The sequence below is a fragment of the Bufo bufo genome, chromosome 10, assembly GCF_905171765.1.
Source record: "Bufo bufo chromosome 10, aBufBuf1.1, whole genome shotgun sequence".
Lineage (NCBI taxonomy): Eukaryota > Metazoa > Chordata > Amphibia > Anura > Bufonidae > Bufo > Bufo bufo.
The window spans coordinates 150,809,143-150,830,349 of record NC_053398.1 but is presented as its reverse complement, the minus strand read 5'-3'; the positions used below and the strand labels follow the sequence as shown (position 1 = coordinate 150,830,349).

Sequence of the window (21,207 nt, the reverse complement as noted above, 5' to 3'; positions counted from 1 at the left end):
AGAGCTGGACTCACTATTCTGCTGGTGCAGTCACTGTGTACATACATTACTTATCCTGTACTGATCCTGAGTTACATCCTGTATTATACTCCAGAGCTGCACTCACTATTCTGCTGGTGCAGTCACTGTGTACATACATCACTTATCCTGTACTGATCCTGAGTTACATCCTGTATTATACTCCAGAGCTGCACTCCCTATTCTGCTGGTGCAGTCACTGTGTACATACATTACTTATCCTGTACTGATCCTGAGTTACATCCTGTATTATACTCCAGAGCTGCGCTCACTATTCTGCTGGTGCAGTCACTGTGTACATACATTACTTATCCTGTACTGATCCTGAGTTACATCCTGTATTATACTCCAGAGCTGCACTCCCTATTCTGCTGGTGCAGTCACTGTGTACATACATTACTTATCCTGTACTGATCCTAAGTTACATCCTGTATTATACTCCAGAGCTGCGCTCACTATTCTGCTGGTGCAGTCACTGTGTACATACATTACTTATCCTGTACTGATCCTGAGTTACATCCTGTATTATACTCCAGAGCTGCACTCACTATTCTGCTGGTGCAGTCACTGTGTACATACATTACTTATCCTGTACTGATCCTGAGTTACATCCTGTATTATACTCCAGAGCTGCACTCACTATTCTGCTGGTGCAGTCACTATGTACATACATTACTTATCCTGTACTGATCCTGAGTTACATCCTGTATTATACTCCAGAGCTGGACTCACTATTCTGCTGGTGCAGTCACTGTGTACATACATTACTTATCCTGTACTGATCCTGAGTTACATCCTGTATTATACTCCAGAGCTGCACTCACTATTCTGCTGGTGGAGCTGATTAGGCCCCGGTATAAGGTTACACTTTACAGAACGTAAAGCACCAAAGTAAGGCCTCATGCACTCGACCGTAGTTCGGGTCCGCATCCGAGCCGCAGTTTTCACTTCAAATGGGGCCGCAAAACATGCGGACAGCACTTCGTGTGCAGTTCGCATCCTTTGCTCCGTTCCGTGGCCCCGCCCAAAAAATATAGCATGTCCTATTCTTGTCCGTTTTGCGTGAGGCCTAAAACAGTGAAGAGTCAGGTGTCGGGTTGTCAGCTCTGCAGCCTGGAGAATTGTCAGCGCATGCCCCATGCATTACCTCTGCAACAGCTGCCTCTCCGCCAGTGGGTTGAAGCTTAGATAAGACAAAGCAATGGAGGCCGAACCTTTCACCTGCGGCGACGGGCTGGACAGGAGCGGACACAACACATTCACGATATCAATGGAGACCATGGCGGCACAAAGCCCTGTGAGCAAGAGATGGCAAAGTCAGGGCATTGCAGCCTCCCAGGATCCACAACCTCTAACATCGGCTACTTTCACACTCACGTTTTGGGCGGATCCGTCATGGATCTGCAAAAACTAATCCGTTACAATTTTGCAACCGTCTGCATCAGTCATGAACGGATCCGTTTGTATTATCTGTCACATGGCCAAGACGGATCCGTCCTGAACTCCACTGAAAGTCAATGGGGGACGGATCCGTTTTCTATTGTGTCAGATTGTGTCAGAGAAAACGGATCCGTCCCCATTGACTTACATTGTAAGTCAGGACGGATCCATTTGGCTCCGCACCGCCAGGCGGACACCAAAACGCTGCAGGCAGCCTCCAGAGCGGAACGGAGACGGAACGGAGCCGAACTGACGCATTCTGAGCGGATCCTTTTCCATTCAGAATGCAAACTGATCCGTTTTGGACCGCTGAGCCCTGAACGGATCTCAGAAACGGAAAGCAAAAACGCCAGTGTGAAAGTAGCCTTACCTGGGACCTAACGAGAGGCGTAAACTGACCGCCTGCAGCAGAAGGTCCACGCCCATGCTTCAAGGGGGTCCCAGTGTCTGTGTGGAACCGTCCTAGACAGTGTCCTTACGACATTTGCAGATGTACGGCCTTAAAGGGCTATTCCCATCTCTGTGGTGGTCAGAGGTTCTGTTTCTGTAAAACCAACAACCTCTGGGCTCCGCATCCAGACCACATGGGGCCCTTTCTAGAGATAGGTACGGTCCCTAAGATGATTAGATGCTGCAGAGGCCATAAACCAGGGCTCAGCAACCTCGGGCGCTCCAGCTGCTGCCAAACTACATCTGAATGGCTGCTCTCAGAATGCTTATAGAAGTGAATGCAGCATGCTGGGACTTGTAGTGTCACTGCTGACCCCTGTACATAAAGGTTTGAAGTGGGAATACCCCTTTAAATCCAGTACAAGGTAATATCATTCAGCATGAAAAATACCCATGTGCTCCAATGATGAGATATTCCCTCTATTGTAATGGCGCCCCCTGGTGTTTACTCTGTATAGTAACATGCGCTGCTGGCTTCTGAGCTGGGTGAACATGCTCATTTCCATCCTTCAACTGCCATCAGTCATATCTATTGTCAGATGCAGCGAGAGAGCTGCAGCAGAAAGGACACACCCCCTGCGTTGTGCTAGGGACAGATCTGCAGCAGAAAGGACACACCATCTGAGCTGTGATAGGGAGAGAGCTGCAGAAGAAAGGACACACCATCTGAACTGTGATAGGGACAGAGCTGTAGCAGAAAGGACACACCATCTGAGCTGTGATAGGGACAGAGCTGCAGAAGAAAGGACACACCATCTGAACTGTGATAGGGACAGAGCTGTAGCAGAAAGGACACACCATCTGAGCTGTGATAGGGAGAGAGCTGCAGAAGAAAGGACACACCATCTGAACTGTGCTAGGGACAGATCTGCAGCAGAAAGGACACACCATCTGAGCTGTGATAGGGAGAGAGCTGCAGAAGAAAGGACACACCATCTGAACTGTGATAGGGACAGAGCTGTAGCAGAAAGGACACACCATCTGAGCTGTGATAGGGACAGAGCTGCAGAAGAAAGGACACACCATCTGAACTGTGATAGGGACAGAGCTGTAGCAGAAAGGACACACCATCTGAGCTGTGATAGGGACAGAGCTGCAGAAGAAAGGACACACCATCTGAACTGTGATAGGGAGAGAGCTGCAGCAGAAAGGACACACCATCTGAGCTGTGATAGGGAGAGAGCTGCAGCAGAAAGGACACACCATCTGAGCTGTGATAGGGAGAGAGCTGCAGAAGAAAGGACACACCATCTGAGCTGTGATAGGGAGAGAGCTGCAGCAGAAAGGACACACCATCTGAGCTGTGATAGGGAGAGAGCTGGAGCAGAAAGGACACACCATCTGAGCTGTGATAGGGACAGAGCTGTAGCAGAAAGGACACACCATCTGAACTGTGATAGGGCGAGAGCTGCAGCAGAAAGGACACACCATCTGAGCTGTGATAGGGACAGAGCTGTAGCAGAAAGGACACACCATCTGAGCTGTGATAGGGAGAGAGCTGAAGCAGAAAGGACACACCCCCTGAGAAAGGACACGTCCTGTGAGCTGCCAGCCTGAAGAAGATCTAGCAGGGCGATTGGAGCAATGAATGAGGGCCCCTCTGGACCCCTGAGTCTGGACGCTCACGGATACACGTATGGCGTGTGTAAACCAGTATGTTACCTGCCCGGCTATGTGATAATCTGGCCACACAGTCCGCAGCCAGTGCCAGGGTGTCGTAGGACCGCGCGGTCTGCAGTAACCCGATCAGCGTCTGTATGCCAACAGCACAGGTGTAGGACGGATCCTTATCGGAAACGATGTGCGCCAGCACCGCCAACTGCAAGAGAGATGCCATTTATGGTCCCAGCAATAACAGGGTTAATGGAAGAGGGTTACAATATCCACGGACCAGGTCCCCCTCATATCTATGACAGCCGTGTTCATCCGGATCTTCCGAGTTCAGAGAGAGGGTTATCTGGAAAGCCGGGCAACGTGATGCAGTATTAGTGGTTGTCAGCAGGGTCTGCCACGTGTGCAGGAGATGGCGGAGTATTCCGAGAGGAGGTTCAGACCCCCCCAGACGAGCGGGCCACGGTGCAGGCTTCATGCACACCGCGCAGATTATGCACATTTCATGCACAGAACTCACCTGCTGCGTGGACTTCGAAATCCACAGAATGTTCAGTTCAGATTTCTCCCTTCACAATGCAAACAGTGAGAACTGGGGGCAAATCCGCAACAAAATCCTCAAGTAACAGGTGCAGAAAATCGGCCAATAGTGGGCCCAGTGTGTACATGGGGCAGGGTTTGCCGCAGTTATTTCTGAAGGTGGTCCGGGTGCGGAGGCCCCGAGGCCCTCTGTCCAGTTAACACCGTATCTGCGCTGTGATGGCTCCTTTTCATGTTCATCTATTTTTTTTTAACGGACACAGGAAAGAGTCACCTATTTTTACGGACTGTCCGGAAATTTCTGGACGGCTGGCAGCCCTGTTTGCATATGTTATTGTTCCTGTGCACCTTAGCTTTCTTGCTGTGCCTCTGCGCTGAGGAGCACTGCACGGCCTGTTATCCTGAGGAGCACTGCACGGCCTGTTATCCTGAGGAGCACTGCGCGGCATGTAATCCTGAGGAGCACTGCGCGGCCTGTTATCCTGAGGAGCACTGCGCGGCATGTAATCCTGAGGAGCACTGCACGGCCTGTTATCCTGAGGAGCACTGCACGGCCTGTTATCCTGAGGAGCACTGCACGGCCTGTTATCCTGAGGAGCACTGCGCGGCATGTAATCCTGAGGAGCACTGCGCGGCCTGTTATCCTGAGGAGCACTGCGCGGCATGTAATCCTGAGGAGCACTGCACGGCCTGTTATCCTGAGGAGCACTGCACGGCCTGTTATCCTGAGGAGCACTGCACGGCCTGTTATCCTGAGGAGCACTGCACGGCCTGTTATCCTGAGGAGCACTGCACGGCCTGTTATCCTGAGGAGCACTGCACGGCCTGTTATCCTGAGGAGCACTGCACGGCCGGTTATCCTGAGGAGCACTGCACGGCCTGTTATCCTGAGGAGCACTGCACGGCCTGTTATCCTGAGGAGCACTGCACGGCTGTTATCCTGAGGACCACTGCACGGCCTGTTATCCTGAGGAGCACTGCACGGCCTGTAATCCTGAGGAGCACTGCACGGCCTGTTATCCTGAGGAGCACTGCACGGCCTGTAATCCTGAGGAGCACTGCACGGCCTGTTATCCTGAGAAGCACTGCACGGCTGTTATACTGAGGAGCACTGCACGGCCTGTTATCCTGAGGGGCACTGCACGGCCTGTTATCCTGAGGAGCACTGCGCGGCCTGTTATCCTGAGGAGCACTGCACGGCCTGTTATCCTGAGGAGCACTGCGCGGCCGGTTATCCTGAGGAGCACTGCGCGGCCTGTTATCCTGAGGAGCACTGCACGGCCTGTTATCCTGAGGGGCACTGCACGGCCGGTTATCCTGAGGAGCACTGGACGGCCGGTTATCCTGAGGAGCACTGCACGGCCTGTTATCCTGAGGGGCACTGGACGGCCGGTTATCCTGAGGAGCACTGGACGGCCGGTTATCCTGAGGAGCACTGCACGGCCTGTTATCCTGAGGGGCACTGGACGGCCGGTTATCCTGAGGAGCACTGGACGGCCGGTTATCCTGAGGGGCACTGCACGGCCGGTTATCCTGAGGAGCACTGGACGGCCGGTTATCCTGAGGAGCACTGCACGGCCTGTTATCCTGAGGAGCACTGCACGGCCTGTTATCCTGAGGGGCACTGCACGGCATGTAATCCTGAGGAGCACTGCACGGCCTGTTATCCTGAGGGGCACTGCACGGCCTGTTATCCTGAGGAGCACTGCACGGCCGGTTATCCTGAGGGGCACTGCACGGCCTGTTATCCTGAGAAGCACTGCAAGGCCTGTTATCCTTAGGGGCACTGCACGGCCTGTTATCCTGAGGGGCAATGCACGGCCTGTTATCCTGAGGAGCACTGCACGGCCTGTAATCCTGGGGAGCACTGCACGGCCTGTAATCCTGGGGAGCACTGCACGGCCTGTTATCCTGAGGAGCACTGCACGGCCTGTAATCCTGAGGAGCACTGCACGGCCTGTTATCCTGAGAAGCACTGCACGGCTGTTATACTGAGGAGCACTGCACGGCCTGTTATCCTGAGGAGCACTGCATGGCCTGTTATCCTGAGGAGCACTGCACGGCCTGTTATCCTGAGGAGCACTGCACGGCCTGTTATCCTGAGGGGCACTGCACAGCCTGTAATCCTGAGGGGCACTGCACAGCCTGTTATCCTGAGGAGCACTGCACGGCCTGTTATCCTTAGGGGCACTGCACGGCCTGTTATCCTGAGGGGCAATGCACGGCCTGTTATCCTGAGGAGCACTGCACGGCCTGTAATCCTGGGGAGCACTGCACGGCCTGTTATCCTGAGGAGCACTGCACGGCCTGTTATCCTGAGGGGCAATGCACGGCCTGTTATCCTGAGGAGCACTGCACGGCCTGTTATCCTGAGGAGCACTGCACGGCCTGTTATCCTAAGGGGCACTGCACAGCCTGTAATCCTGAGGGGCACTGCACGGCCTGTTATCCTGAGGAGCACTGCACGGCCTGTTATCCTTAGGGGCACTGCCTGGCCTGTTATCCTGAGGGGCAATGCACGGCCTGTTATCCTGAGGAGCACTGCACGGCCTGTTATCCTGAGGGGCACTGCACAGCCTGTAATCCTGAGGGGCACTGCACAGCCTGTTATCCTGAGGAGCACTGCACGGCCTGTTATCCTTAGGGGCACTGCACGGCCTGTTATCCTGAGGGGCAATGCACGGCCTGTTATCCTGAGGAGCACTGCACGGCCTGTTATCCTGGGGAGCACTGCACGGCCTGTTATCCTGAGGAGCACTGCACGGCCTGTTATCCTGAGGGGCAATGCACGGCCTGTTATCCTTAGGGGCACTGCACGGCCTGTTATCCTGAGGGGCAATGCATGGCCTGTTATCCTTAGGGGCACTGCACGGCCTGTTATCCTGAGGGGCAATGCATGGCCTGTAATCCTGAGGGGCACCGCTCGGCCTGTTATCCTTAGGGGCACTGCAAGGCCTGTTATCCTTAGGGGCACTGCACGGCCTGTTATCCTGAGAAGCACTGCACGGCCTGTTATCCTGAGAAGCACTGCACGGCCTGTTATCCTGAGGAGCACTGCACGGCCTGTAATCCTGGGGAGCACTGCACGGCCTGTTATCCTGAGAAGCACTGCACGGCCTGTTATCCTTAGGGGCACTGCACGGCCTGTTATCCTGAGGGGCAATGCATGGCCTGTTATCCTGAGGAGCACTGCACGGCCTGTTATCCTGAGAAGCACTGCAAGGCCTGTTATCCTTAGGGGCACTGCACGGCCTGTTATCCTGAGAAGCACTGCACGGCCTGTTATCCTGAGAAGCACTGCATGGCCTGTAATCCTGGGGAGCACTGCACGGCTGTTATACTGAGGAGCACTGCACGGCCTGTTATCCTGAGGAGCACTGCATGGCCTGTTATCCTGAGGAGCACTGCACGGCCTGTAATCCTGAGGAGCACCGCACCGCCTGTAATCCTGAGGGGCACCGCTCGGCCTGTTATCCTGAGGAGCACTGAACGGCCTGTTATCCTGAGGAGCACTGCACGGCCTGTTATCCTGAGAAGCACTGCACGGCCTGTTATCCTGAGGGGCACTGCACGGCATGTAATCCTGAGGAGCACTGCACCGCCTGTAATCCTGAGGGGCACCGCTCGGCCTGTTATCCTTAGGGGCACTGCACGGCCTGTTATCCTGAGAAGCACTGCACGGCCTGTTATCCTGAGAAGCACTGCACGGCCTGTAATCCTGGGGAGCACTGCACGGCCTGTTATCCTGAGGGGCATTGCACGGCCTATAAGACTTCTCATACCTACTAGACACTCTTCATAAGTACCACCTCCTGTATGTTATTGTACCTGAAATGCTGCGAGAGCCCTGCGATTCTGCTCAGCTGATTCGAGGAATGGGGCCAAGTCCCTCCACACCAGTCCTCCATTCTGAACAATCTCCTTTTGTTGGCTTGTACTATTAAAAGCGAATGTGGCCAAAGTTTCTCCGGCAGTCAGGCGAATTTCTTCATCAGACGAGCGCAACAGGAGGAGGACGTGTGAGAAGCTGAAGCCAGAGCTTTTCCCAATTAGCTGCAGATTCTCACTGTGCCCTAGGAAAATGAAAGGAGACACAAATGGCTCATTCCAACTGCCCCATAACAAGGAACCTGCATGAAAAACCAGAGATTGCAAGGCTTATCATAAACATCAAGCATGTGTAACGCCCAGAGTGGCATTACCACTTTTGCATCTTGCTAATGTCTTTATTGGTTAACCTCATGTCATTATGTGTATTTATGTCAGGTCCTGCATAATGTGTATTCATATTTCTTATTTTGTAACTGTAACATGTAATATGCCTGGTTCACCAGCAGGTGGCAACATAAATGGCAGAGCTATCTTACATAGAGTTCAACCTTCTTTCCATTCTATTTTGTCCCTTTAGGGAGGAGTTTAGCTAGTTAGAGGTCAGACTAGTTTACCCCCTGCCAAGGGAGCGTGTGCAGCAGGTGCACGTCCCTGTTGGACGAGCCTTGCCTAGAGGTGCTAGAGCACCTTTAGCTTTGCTGGATCTGGAGGCTACAGCAAAGAGCCTCTGAAACCAGGAGTAAAATTCCCTGGACAAAGCTAGAGACAGACCAGATTACAGAGTTGAGTTACAGCATAAAGAAGAAGCTGAGTTCTATATCCAGCCTGTTAGCACAGCAGAGCCAGAGAGCAACTGACGTAGCAGAAAGGAGTTTCCCTGCCACAGTTAATGCCCAAGCCTGCTGGAAACCAAGACAAAGTCTCTAAACTGCTTGGAAGAACGTTTATTTAAAGTAAAGTTGCTGTTCAACTATATACAAGGCCTGGACTCAATAATTTCTTCAAATCCCTAAACTGTTCCCCCTATTTGCTCTGCTTCAGACGACAACACCTGGGGTCCAACGTATCCAGGTAGGAGCACCGTGACACATGCAACACCATTAACCCCTTAAGGACACAGCCTTTTTACACCTTAGGACCAGGCCATTTTTTGCAAATCTGACCAGAGTCCCTTTAAGTGCTGATAACTTTAAAACACTTTGACTTATCCAGGCCGTTCTGAGATTGTTTTTTCGTCACATATTGTACTTCATGACAGTGGTAAAATGAAGTCAAAAAATTATTTTTTTTTGCACCAAAAAATACCTAATTTAACAAAAATTTGGAAAAATTTAGCAAATTTCAAAGTTTCAGTTTCTCTACTTCTGTAATACATAGTAATACCCCCAAAAATTCTGATGACTTTACATTCCCCATATGTCTACTTCATGTTAGAATTGTTTTGGGAATGATATTTTATTTTTTGGGGATGTTATAAGGCTTAGAAGTTTAGAAGCAAATCTTGAAATTTTTCAGAAATTTACAAAAACTAAATTTTTAGGGACCAGTTCAGGTCTGAAGTCACTTTGCGAGGCTTACATAATAGAAACCACCCAAAAATCACCCCATCTAAGAAACTACACCCCTCAAGGTATTCAAAACTGATTTTACATACGTCGTTAACCCTTTAGGTGTTGCACAAGAGTTATTGGCAAATGGGGATGAAATTTGAGAATTTCATTTTTTTGTCTAATTTTCCATTTTAACCCATTTTTTCCACTAACAAAGCAAGGGTTAACAGCCAAACAAGACTGTATCTTTATTGCCCTGACTCTGCCGTTTACAGAAACACCCAATATGTGGCCGTAAACTACTGTACGGCCACACAGCGGGGCGTAGAGGGAAAGGTGCGCCGTTTGGTTTTTGGAGGGCTGATTTTTATGGACTGGTTTATTTACACCATGTCCCATTTGAAGCCCCCTGATGCACCCCTAGAGTAGAAACTCCCTAAAAGTGACCCCATCTAAGAAACTACACCCCTCAAGGTATTCAAAACTGATTTTACATACGTCGTTAACCCTTTAGGTGTTGCACAAGAGTTATTGGCAAATGGGGATGAAATTTGAGAATTTCATTTTTTTGTCTAATTTTCCATTTTAACCCATTTTTTCCACTAACAAAGCAAGGGTTAACAGCCAAACAAGACTGTATCTTTATTGCCCTGACTCTGCCGTTTACAGAAACACCAAATATGTGGCCGTAAACTACTGTACGGCCACACAGCGGGGCGTAGAGTGAAAGGTGCGCCGTTTGGTTTTTGGAGGGCTGATTTTTATGGACTGGTTTATTTACACCATGTCCCATTTGAAGCCCCCCTGATGCACCCCTAGAGTAGAAACTCCCTAAAAGTGACCCCATCTAAGAAACTACACCCCTCAAGGTATTCAAAACTGATTTTACATACGTCGTTAACCCTTTAGGTGTTGCACAAGAGTTATTGGCAAATGGGGATGAAATTTGAAAATTTCATTTTTTTGCCTTATTTTCCATTTTAACCCATTTTTTCCACTAACAAAGCAAGGGTTAACAGCCAAACAAGACTGTATCTTTATTGCCCTGACTCTGCCGTTTACAGAAACACCAAATATGTGGCCGTAAACTACTGTACGGCCACACAGCGGGGCGTAGAGTGAAAGGTGCGCCGTTTGGTTTTTGGAGGGCTGATTTTTATGGACTGGTTTATTTACACCATGTCCCATTTGAAGCCCCCCTGATGCACCCCTAGAGTAGAAACTCCCTAAAAGTGACCCCATCTAAGAAACTACACCCCTCAAGGTATTCAAAACTGATTTTACATACGTCGTTAACCCTTTAGGTGTTGCACAAGAGTTATTGGCAAATGGGGATGAAATTTGAAAATTTCATTTTTTTGCCTTATTTTCCATTTTAACCCATTTTTTCCACTAACAAAGCAAGGGTTAACAGCCAAACAAGACTGTATCTTTATTGCCCTGACTCTGCCGTTTACAGAAACACCCAATATGTGGCCGTAAACTAATGTACGGCCACACAGCGGGGCGTAGAGTGAAAGGTGCGCCGTTTGGTTTTTGGAGGGCTGATTTTTATGGACCGGTTTATTTACACTGTGTCCTGTTTCAACCCCTCTGATGCACCCCTGGAGTAGAAACTCCCTAAAAGTGACCCCATTTTGGAAACTACGGGATAAGGTGGCATTTTTTTGGGGACTATTTTTAGGGTAAATATGATTTTTGGTTGCTCTATATTACATTTTTGTGAGGCAAGGTTACCAAAAATTTTAATTCTGAAATTTCATCTCCATTTGCCATTAACTGTTGAGGAACACCTAAAGGGTTAATAAAGTTTGTATAATCAGTTTTGAATACCTTGAGGGGTGTAGTTTCTTAGATGGGGTCAGTTTTGGGGAGTTTTTACTCTAGAGTGCATCAGGGGGGCTTCAAAAGGGACATGGTGTCAATAAAAAAGGCCATCAAAATCGGCCTTCCAGAAACCATGTCGGTCCTTTCCTTTTGCGGCCTCCCTTTTACTGATACAGCAGTTTACGACCACAAATGTGGTGTTTCTGTAAACTGCAGTATCAGGGTAATAAATATTAAGTTTTGTTTGGTTGTTAACCCTTGTTTTGTTACCGGAAAAAACGGATTGAAATGGAAAAGTGCCAAAAATAGCGGTTTTGGCACCGTTTTTTTTTTTTTTTTAACCGTGTTAATCTGGGGGGTTAGGTCATGGGATATTTTTATAGAGGAGATTCTTACGGACGCGGCAATACCTAATAAGTCTACTTTTTTTACAATTATTTAGGTTTTTAACTATATTATCTTTTTTGATACAAATCTTTTTTTTGGGTATCTCTAAAGTCTAAGGGTCATTTTATTTTTATTTTTTTTATCCAATTATCTCATGTGGGGGCTCATTTTTTGCGGGAGGAGCGGACGGTTTTATTGGCACTATTTTGGGGGCTATATGACTTTTTGATCGCTTGATATTAAACTTTTTATTATGTAAGGTGACAAAAAAAAACTTTTTTTGCACCTTTTTTTTTTTTTTTTTCTTGACCGTGTTAATCTGGGGGGGTTGGTCATGGGGTAGTTTTATAGAGGAGATTATTACCGACGCGGCGATACCTAATATGTCTACTTTTAATAAATTATTTTAGTTTTTTTGGGTGTCTCAGGTCTGAGAACCATTTTTTTTTATCCGATGTCAGTGCTAAATTGGGATATAAATTTAGTACTCCATGGAAGTGTGATACTCCCTGAAGCAACCGTCAATGCAGAGGCCCGGATGATCGGGGCACGTGTCGCACTGAGTAGTCGTGTCCTTCCGTATCCCCCTCCTGCGACACACTCTGCACTTTTTTTGGGTTCGTCCCTTCTTTCCAGTATGGGGGACCACACCTGGAAAGTGTTGGCCAGGGACGATCCGGGCACCTACAGTTCCCGAGGTACTCCGGCCTGCTCTTTCCCGGTCCGAAAAGATCAGGTCCTTGAGGACTGCCTCATAGAACTGGAGGAATGTCCCTGTGCTGCCAGCGCTTCGGGATAGTACAAAAGAGTTGTACATGGCAACCTGCACCAAGTAGACCGCAACTTCTTTGTACCATGCCCGGGTTTTGCGCATGGCATTATATGGCTTGAGGACTTGATCCGAGAGATCAACTCCTCCCATATACCGATTGTAGGCGACGATACAATCGGGCTTGAGGACCGTTGCCGTGGTACCTCGCACAGGGACAGGGGTGATGCCGTTACCATGAATTGTGGACAGCATAAGGACATCCCTCTTGTCCTTATACCTGACCAGCAACAGGTTTCCAGTGGTAAGGGCACGGGTCTCACCCCTGGGGATAGGTACCTGGAGGGGGTGGGCAGGGAGGCCGCGTTGATTTTTCCGCACGGTCCCACAAGCGGACGTGGATCTGGCGGCAAGGGACTGGAACAAGGGGATACTGGTATAAAAGTTATCCACGTAAAGGTGGTAACCCTTATCCAGCAGTGGGTACATAAGGTCCCACACAAGTTTCCCGGTAACACCCAGAGTGGGGGGACATTCTGGGGGTTGAATCCGGGAATCTCGCCCCTCGTACACACGAAATTTGTAAGTGTACCCTGAGGTACTCTCACAAATTTTGTATAGCTTCACGCCATACCTCGCCCGCTTGGAGGGCACATACTGGCGGAAAATGAGTCTCCCCTTGAACGCAATGAGAGACTCATCAACCGCGACCTCCCTTCCAGGTACATAGGCCTCCATGAATTTGGCCCCAAAGTGATCGATGACCGGCCGTATCTTATACAGACGGTCATGGGCAGGATCACCTCGGGGGGGACATGCTGCATTATCGGAATAATGCAGACATTTCCGGATGGCCTCAAACCGGGAGCGTGTCATGGCTGTACTGTAAAGTGGGGCCTGGTATAGGACGTCCCCACTCCAGTACAGCCTGACACTGGGTTTTTTGACCAGGCCCATATGCAGCACGAGGCCCCAAAATATCCTCATTTCGGCTGCACTGACCGGCGTCCAGCCACCGGGCCTGGCCAAAAAGGAGCCCGGGTGTTGAGCGACGAACTGTTGGGCGTACAGATTCGTCTGCTCCACCATCAGATTTACCAGTGGGTCACTGAAAAAATGACAAAAAAAGTCATATTCAGTGTAGCCCACTGTGGAAATCTGGATTCCTGATTGGCCTACAAAATCAGGAATCACGGGCTCGTATCGCTCTGGGCTACACCAGACAAGTTCACCGGAAGGGGGCTCCGGTGGATTTAACTGGTGGGCCGGGAAACCAGTACGAGCCCCAGAGCTGCTCGTACTAGTGTGGGCCACAGGGTCCCTAACATGGCGGTCCCCTTGCTCCGCCTGGCGGCGTCTCCGCCGCCTTGGGGGCTCATCATCATCGCTAGATGATGAGGAGGATGCGGATGACAACAGGAATGTGGGGTCATCCTCATCCTCACTGGGACTCTCGGAGTCGGAGGCAAGCTGGGCGTATGCCTCCTCGGCCGAGAACGTCCGGCGGGCCATAGGGGAGTGTGTGTCTGCGTGTATATGTGCGTGTGTGTAACTCTTTATTTTGTGTGCGTGTGTGTGGGGGCACGGGTGTTCACGAACTCACCCTAAAACTAACAGAAAAAAAATAAAATAAACTAACTAAAAAAAGGGCAAAAAATGTGGGGGAAAAAAATCAAAACCGCTGATCAACTGTCCGAAGTTGATCAGCGGTGGGGTGTGCGATGCGCTAACAGTGGCCGGACACTAAGTGCCGGCCACAATCAGCGTACAAAAAAAAAAAAAAAAAATGCACCCCAAAAAAGGGGGGGGGGGGGGGGGGGGTGGGGGGGGGGACAAGTGGCAGCACCCCTGGGGGGGTCTAGGGTCACACAGCTGTGCTGTGGACCCCAGACACCCTAACTTAGGGTGATGCAATCAAAGTAAGAAAAGTTCAGAAATTACAGCATAAAGAAGAAGCTGAGTTCTATATCCAGCCTGTTAGCACAGCAGAGCCAGAGAGCAACTGACGTAGCAGAAAGGAGTTTCCCTGCCACAGTTAATGCCCAAGCCTGCTGGAAACCAAGACAAAGTCTCTAAACTGCTTGGAAGAACGTTTATTTAAAGTAAAGTTGCTGTTCAACTATATACAAGGCCTGGACTCAATAATTTCTTCAAATCCCTAAACTGTTCCCCCTATTTGCTCTGCTTCAGACGACAACACCTGGGGTCCAACGTATCCAGGTAGGAGCACCGTGACACATGCAACACCATTAACCCCTTAAGGACACAGCCTTTTTACACCTTAGGACCAGGCCATTTTTTGCAAATCTGACCAGAGTCCCTTTAAGTGCTGATAACTTTAAAACACTTTGACTTATCCAGGCCGTTCTGAGATTGTTTTTTCGTCACATATTGTACTTCATGACAGTGGTAAAATGAAGTCAAAAAATTATTTTTTTTTGCACCAAAAAATACCTAATTTAACAAAAATTTGGAAAAATTTAGCAAATTTCAAAGTTTCAGTTTCTCTACTTCTGTAATACATAGTAATACCCCCAAAAATTCTGATGACTTTACATTCCCCATATGTCTACTTCATGTTAGAATTGTTTTGGGAATGATATTTTATTTTTTGGGGATGTTATAAGGCTTAGAAGTTTAGAAGCAAATCTTGAAATTTTTCAGAAATTTACAAAAACTAAATTTTTAGGGACCAGTTCAGGTCTGAAGTCACTTTGCGAGGCTTACATAATAGAAACCACCCAAAAATCACCCCATCTAAGAAACTACACCCCTCAAGGTATTCAAAACTGATTTTACATACGTCGTTAACCCTTTAGGTGTTGCACAAGAGTTATTGGCAAATGGGGATGAAATTTGAGAATTTCATTTTTTTGTCTAATTTTCCATTTTAACCCATTTTTTCCACTAACAAAGCAAGGGTTAACAGCCAAACAAGACTGTATCTTTATTGCCCTGACTCTGCCGTTTACAGAAACACCCAATATGTGGCCGTAAACTACTGTACGGCCACACAGCGGGGCGTAGAGGGAAAGGTGCGCCGTTTGGTTTTTGGAGGGCTGATTTTTATGGACTGGTTTATTTACACCATGTCCCATTTGAAGCCCCCTGATGCACCCCTAGAGTAGAAACTCCCTAAAAGTGACCCCATCTAAGAAACTACACCCCTCAAGGTATTCAAAACTGATTTTACATACGTCGTTAACCCTTTAGGTGTTGCACAAGAGTTATTGGCAAATGGGGATGAAATTTGAGAATTTCATTTTTTTGTCTAATTTTCCATTTTAACCCATTTTTTCCACTAACAAAGCAAGGGTTAACAGCCAAACAAGACTGTATCTTTATTGCCCTGACTCTGCCGTTTACAGAAACACCAAATATGTGGCCGTAAACTACTGTACGGCCACACAGCGGGGCGTAGAGTGAAAGGTGCGCCGTTTGGTTTTTGGAGGGCTGATTTTTATGGACTGGTTTATTTACACCATGTCCCATTTGAAGCCCCCCTGATGCACCCCTAGAGTAGAAACTCCCTAAAAGTGACCCCATCTAAGAAACTACACCCCTCAAGGTATTCAAAACTGATTTTACATACGTCGTTAACCCTTTAGGTGTTGCACAAGAGTTATTGGCAAATGGGGATGAAATTTGAAAATTTCATTTTTTTGCCTTATTTTCCATTTTAACCCATTTTTTCCACTAACAAAGCAAGGGTTAACAGCCAAACAAGACTGTATCTTTATTGCCCTGACTCTGCCGTTTACAGAAACACCAAATATGTGGCCGTAAACTACTGTACGGCCACACAGCGGGGCGTAGAGTGAAAGGTGCGCCGTTTGGTTTTTGGAGGGCTGATTTTTATGGACTGGTTTATTTACACCATGTCCCATTTGAAGCCCCCCTGATGCACCCCTAGAGTAGAAACTCCCTAAAAGTGACCCCATCTAAGAAACTACACCCCTCAAGGTATTCAAAACTGATTTTACATACGTCGTTAACCCTTTAGGTGTTGCACAAGAGTTATTGGCAAATGGGGATGAAATTTGAAAATTTCATTTTTTTGCCTTATTTTCCATTTTAACCCATTTTTTCCACTAACAAAGCAAGGGTTAACAGCCAAACAAGACTGTATCTTTATTGCCCTGACTCTGCCGTTTACAGAAACACCCAATATGTGGCCGTAAACTAATGTACGGCCACACAGCGGGGCGTAGAGTGAAAGGTGCGCCGTTTGGTTTTTGGAGGGCTGATTTTTATGGACCGGTTTATTTACACTGTGTCCTGTTTCAACCCCTCTGATGCACCCCTGGAGTAGAAACTCCCTAAAAGTGACCCCATTTTGGAAACTACGGGATAAGGTGGCATTTTTTTGGGGACTATTTTTAGGGTAAATATGATTTTTGGTTGCTCTATATTACATTTTTGTGAGGCAAGGTTACCAAAAATTTTAATTCTGAAATTTCATCTCCATTTGCCATTAACTGTTGAGGAACACCTAAAGGGTTAATAAAGTTTGTATAATCAGTTTTGAATACCTTGAGGGGTGTAGTTTCTTAGATGGGGTCAGTTTTGGGGAGTTTTTACTCTAGAGTGCATCAGGGGGGCTTCAAAAGGGACATGGTGTCAATAAAAAAGGCCATCAAAATCGGCCTTCCAGAAACCATGTCGGTCCTTTCCTTTTGCGGCCTCCCTTTTACTGATACAGCAGTTTACGACCACAAATGTGGTGTTTCTGTAAACTGCAGTATCAGGGTAATAAATATTAAGTTTTGTTTGGTTGTTAACCCTTGTTTTGTTACCGGAAAAAACGGATTGAAATGGAAAAGTGCCAAAAATAGCGGTTTTGGCACCGTTTTTTTTTTTTTTTTAACCGTGTTAATCTGGGGGGTTAGGTCATGGGATATTTTTATAGAGGAGATTCTTACGGACGCGGCAATACCTAATAAGTCTACTTTTTTTACAATTATTTAGGTTTTTAACTATATTATCTTTTTTGATACAAATCTTTTTTTTGGGTATCTCTAAAGTCTAAGGGTCATTTTATTTTTATTTTTTTTATCCAATTATCTCATGTGGGGGCTCATTTTTTGCGGGAGGAGCGGACGGTTTTATTGGCACTATTTTGGGGGCTATATGACTTTTTGATCGCTTGATATTAAACTTTTTATTATGTAAGGTGACAAAAAAAAACTTTTTTTGCACCTTTTTTTTTTTTTTTTTCTTGACCGTGTTAATCTGGGGGGGTTGGTCATGGGGTAGTTTTATAGAGGAGATTATTACCGACGCGGCGATACCTAATATGTCTACTTTTAATAAATTATTTTAGTTTTTTTGGGTGTCTCAGGTCTGAGAACCATTTTTTTTTATCCGATGTCAGTGCTAAATTGGGATATAAATTTAGTACTCCATGGAAGTGTGATACTCCCTGAAGCAACCGTCAATGCAGAGGCCCGGATGATCGGGGCACGTGTCGCACTGAGTAGTCGTGTCCTTCCGTATCCCCCTCCTGCGACACACTCTGCACTTTTTTTGGGTTCGTCCCTTCTTTCCAGTATGGGGGACCACACCTGGAAAGTGTTGGCCAGGGACGATCCGGGCACCTACAGTTCCCGAGGTACTCCGGCCTGCTCTTTCCCGGTCCGAAAAGATCAGGTCCTTGAGGACTGCCTCATAGAACTGGAGGAATGTCCCTGTGCTGCCAGCGCTTCGGGATAGTACAAAAGAGTTGTACATGGCAACCTGCACCAAGTAGACCGCAACTTCTTTGTACCATGCCCGGGTTTTGCGCATGGCATTATATGGCTTGAGGACTTGATCCGAGAGATCAACTCCTCCCATATACCGATTGTAGGCGACGATACAATCGGGCTTGAGGACCGTTGCCGTGGTACCTCGCACAGGGACAGGGGTGATGCCGTTACCATGAATTGTGGACAGCATAAGGACATCCCTCTTGTCCTTATACCTGACCAGCAACAGGTTTCCAGTGGTAAGGGCACGGGTCTCACCCCTGGGGATAGGTACCTGGAGGGGGTGGGCAGGGAGGCCGCGTTGATTTTTCCGCACGGTCCCACAAGCGGACGTGGATCTGGCGGCAAGGGACTGGAACAAGGGGATACTGGTATAAAAGTTATCCACGTAAAGGTGGTAACCCTTATCCAGCAGTGGGTACATAAGGTCCCACACAAGTTTCCCGGTAACACCCAGAGTGGGGGGACATTCTGGGGGTTGAATCCGGGAATCTCGCCCCTCGTACACACGAAATTTGTAAGTGTACCCTGAGGTACTCTCACAAATTTTGTATAGCTTCACGCCATACCTCGCCCGCTTGGAGGGCACATACTGGCGGAAAATGAGTCTCCCCTTGAACGCAATGAGAGACTCATCAACCGCGACCTCCCTTCCAGGTACATAGGCCTCCATGAATTTGGCCCCAAAGTGATCGATGACCGGCCGTATCTTATACAGACGGTCATGGGCAGGATCACCTCGGGGGGGACATGCTGCATTATCGGAATAATGCAGACATTTCCGGATGGCCTCAAACCGGGAGCGTGTCATGGCTGTACTGTAAAGTGGGGCCTGGTATAGGACGTCCCCACTCCAGTACAGCCTGACACTGGGTTTTTTGACCAGGCCCATATGCAGCACGAGGCCCCAAAATATCCTCATTTCGGCTGCACTGACCGGCGTCCAGCCACCGGGCCTGGCCAAAAAGGAGCCCGGGTGTTGAGCGACGAACTGTTGGGCGTACAGATTCGTCTGCTCCACCATCAGATTTACCAGTGGGTCACTGAAAAAATGACAAAAAAAGTCATATTCAGTGTAGCCCACTGTGGAAATCTGGATTCCTGATTGGCCTACAAAATCAGGAATCACGGGCTCGTATCGCTCTGGGCTACACCAGACAAGTTCACCGGAAGGGGGCTCCGGTGGATTTAACTGGTGGGCCGGGAAACCAGTACGAGCCCCAGAGCTGCTCGTACTAGTGTGGGCCACAGGGTCCCTAACATGGCGGTCCCCTTGCTCCGCCTGGCGGCGTCTCCGCCGCCTTGGGGGCTCATCATCATCGCTAGATGATGAGGAGGATGCGGATGACAACAGGAATGTGGGGTCATCCTCATCCTCACTGGGACTCTCGGAGTCGGAGGCAAGCTGGGCGTATGCCTCCTCGGCCGAGAACGTCCGGCGGGCCATAGGGGAGTGTGTGTCTGCGTGTATATGTGCGTGTGTGTAACTCTTTATTTTGTGTGCGTGTGTGTGGGGGCACGGGTGTTCACGAACTCACCCTAAAACTAACAGAAAAAAAATAAAATAAACTAACTAAAAAAAGGGCAAAAAATGTGGGGGAAAAAAATCAAAACCGCTGATCAACTTCGGACAGTTGATCAGCGGTGGGGTGTGCGATGCGCTAACAGTGGCCGGACACTAAGTGCCGGCCACAATCAGCGTACAAAAAAAAAAAAAAAAATGCACCCCAAAAAAGGTGGGGGGGGGGGGGGGGGGGGGGGGGGGGGGACAAGTGGCAGCACCCCTGGGGGGGTCTAGGGTCACACAGCTGTGCTGTGGACCCCAGACACCCTAACTTAGGGTGATGCAATCAAAGTAAGAAAAGTTCAGAAACTAACTTTCCCTTTTTTTTCCCTGCCTAAAACAAACTTTCCCTATGCTGTCCCTATGTACCTGATGGGGGGTGCTGGGGCACAGATCGGGTCCTGGGGGCACAGATCGGGTCCTGGGGGTGCTGGCAACGATGGTGGGCACACGTGCAGGCAGCTCCTCTCTCCTCCGGCTCCGGAACACAAAAGGAGGAGGAGAGGAGCGCCTGCCTCTTTTGAATTTGGCGCCGGACCGCCCACAGACCAATCGGAAAGCGATCCTAAGTGGTGATGTCACCATCACCACTCAGGATCGCTGGATGGTGATTGGTGGGGTGAAATCACACCACCATCACCATCCTGTTCCGGGTTATCGGGTCTTCAGAGACCCGAACAACCCGGAAACGCAGAAAACCGCAGGTCTGAATTGACCTGCGGTTTTCTGCGATCGCATACATGGGGGGGTCACCGGACCCCCCGGCGCATTTGCCCCAAGTGCCTGCTCAATGATTTGAGCAGGCACGGGGTTCCGATCACCGCCCGCCGCCCGGCGGTGATCGAAAATACACAGGGCGTACATGTACGCCCTGTGTCCTTAAGTACCAGGGCACAAGGGCGTACCTGTACGCCCTATGTCCTTAAGAGGTTAAGGGACATTATAGGCCCCCTACACCACTCTGGCATTCCTACACCTGGGTACCATCTTCCACTACATCACTAAAAGGGGCCCCATGTCCTTGTTGCTTCACTGCAACTGGCATCACGACAAACAATTTTCTTTAAAGGGAACCTGTCACCGGGATTCTGTGTATAGAGATGAGGACATGGGTTGCTTGATGGCCGCTAGCACATCCGCAATACCCAGTCCCTATAGCTCTGTGTGCGTTTATTGTGTAAAAAAAACGATTTTATACATATGCATATTAACCTGAGATGAATCCTGTCCCTGACTCATCTCAGGGACAGGACTCATCTCGGGGACAGGACTCGTCTCAGGGACAGGTCTCGTCTCAGGGACAGGACTCGTCTAAGGGACAGGACTCGTCTAAGGGACAGGACTCTTCTCAGGTTAATTTGCATGAGATGAGTCCTGTCCGTAAGATGAGTCCTGTCCCCGAGAAGAGTCCTGTCCCCGAGAAGAGTCCTGTCCCCGAGACGAGTCCTGTCCCCGAGATGAGTCACGTACAGG

General features: G+C 48.9%; 1 protein-coding gene across 1 annotated transcript in view; it reads right to left on the bottom strand.

The window, feature by feature from the left end:
• The window catches only part of ANKAR (ankyrin and armadillo repeat containing), a 92,640-nt gene that overhangs the window by 38,450 nt on the left and 32,983 nt on the right, over positions 1–21,207 (bottom strand). Inside the window, exons 5-7 of the mRNA XM_040409057.1 lie at positions 7,888–8,132; positions 3,571–3,727; positions 1,166–1,313 (exon numbers count right to left, since the gene is read on the bottom strand). Coding sequence (XP_040264991.1) covers positions 1,166–1,313; positions 3,571–3,727; positions 7,888–8,132 — 550 coding nt within the window. The remainder of the gene's footprint in view (positions 1–1,165; positions 1,314–3,570; positions 3,728–7,887; positions 8,133–21,207) is intronic.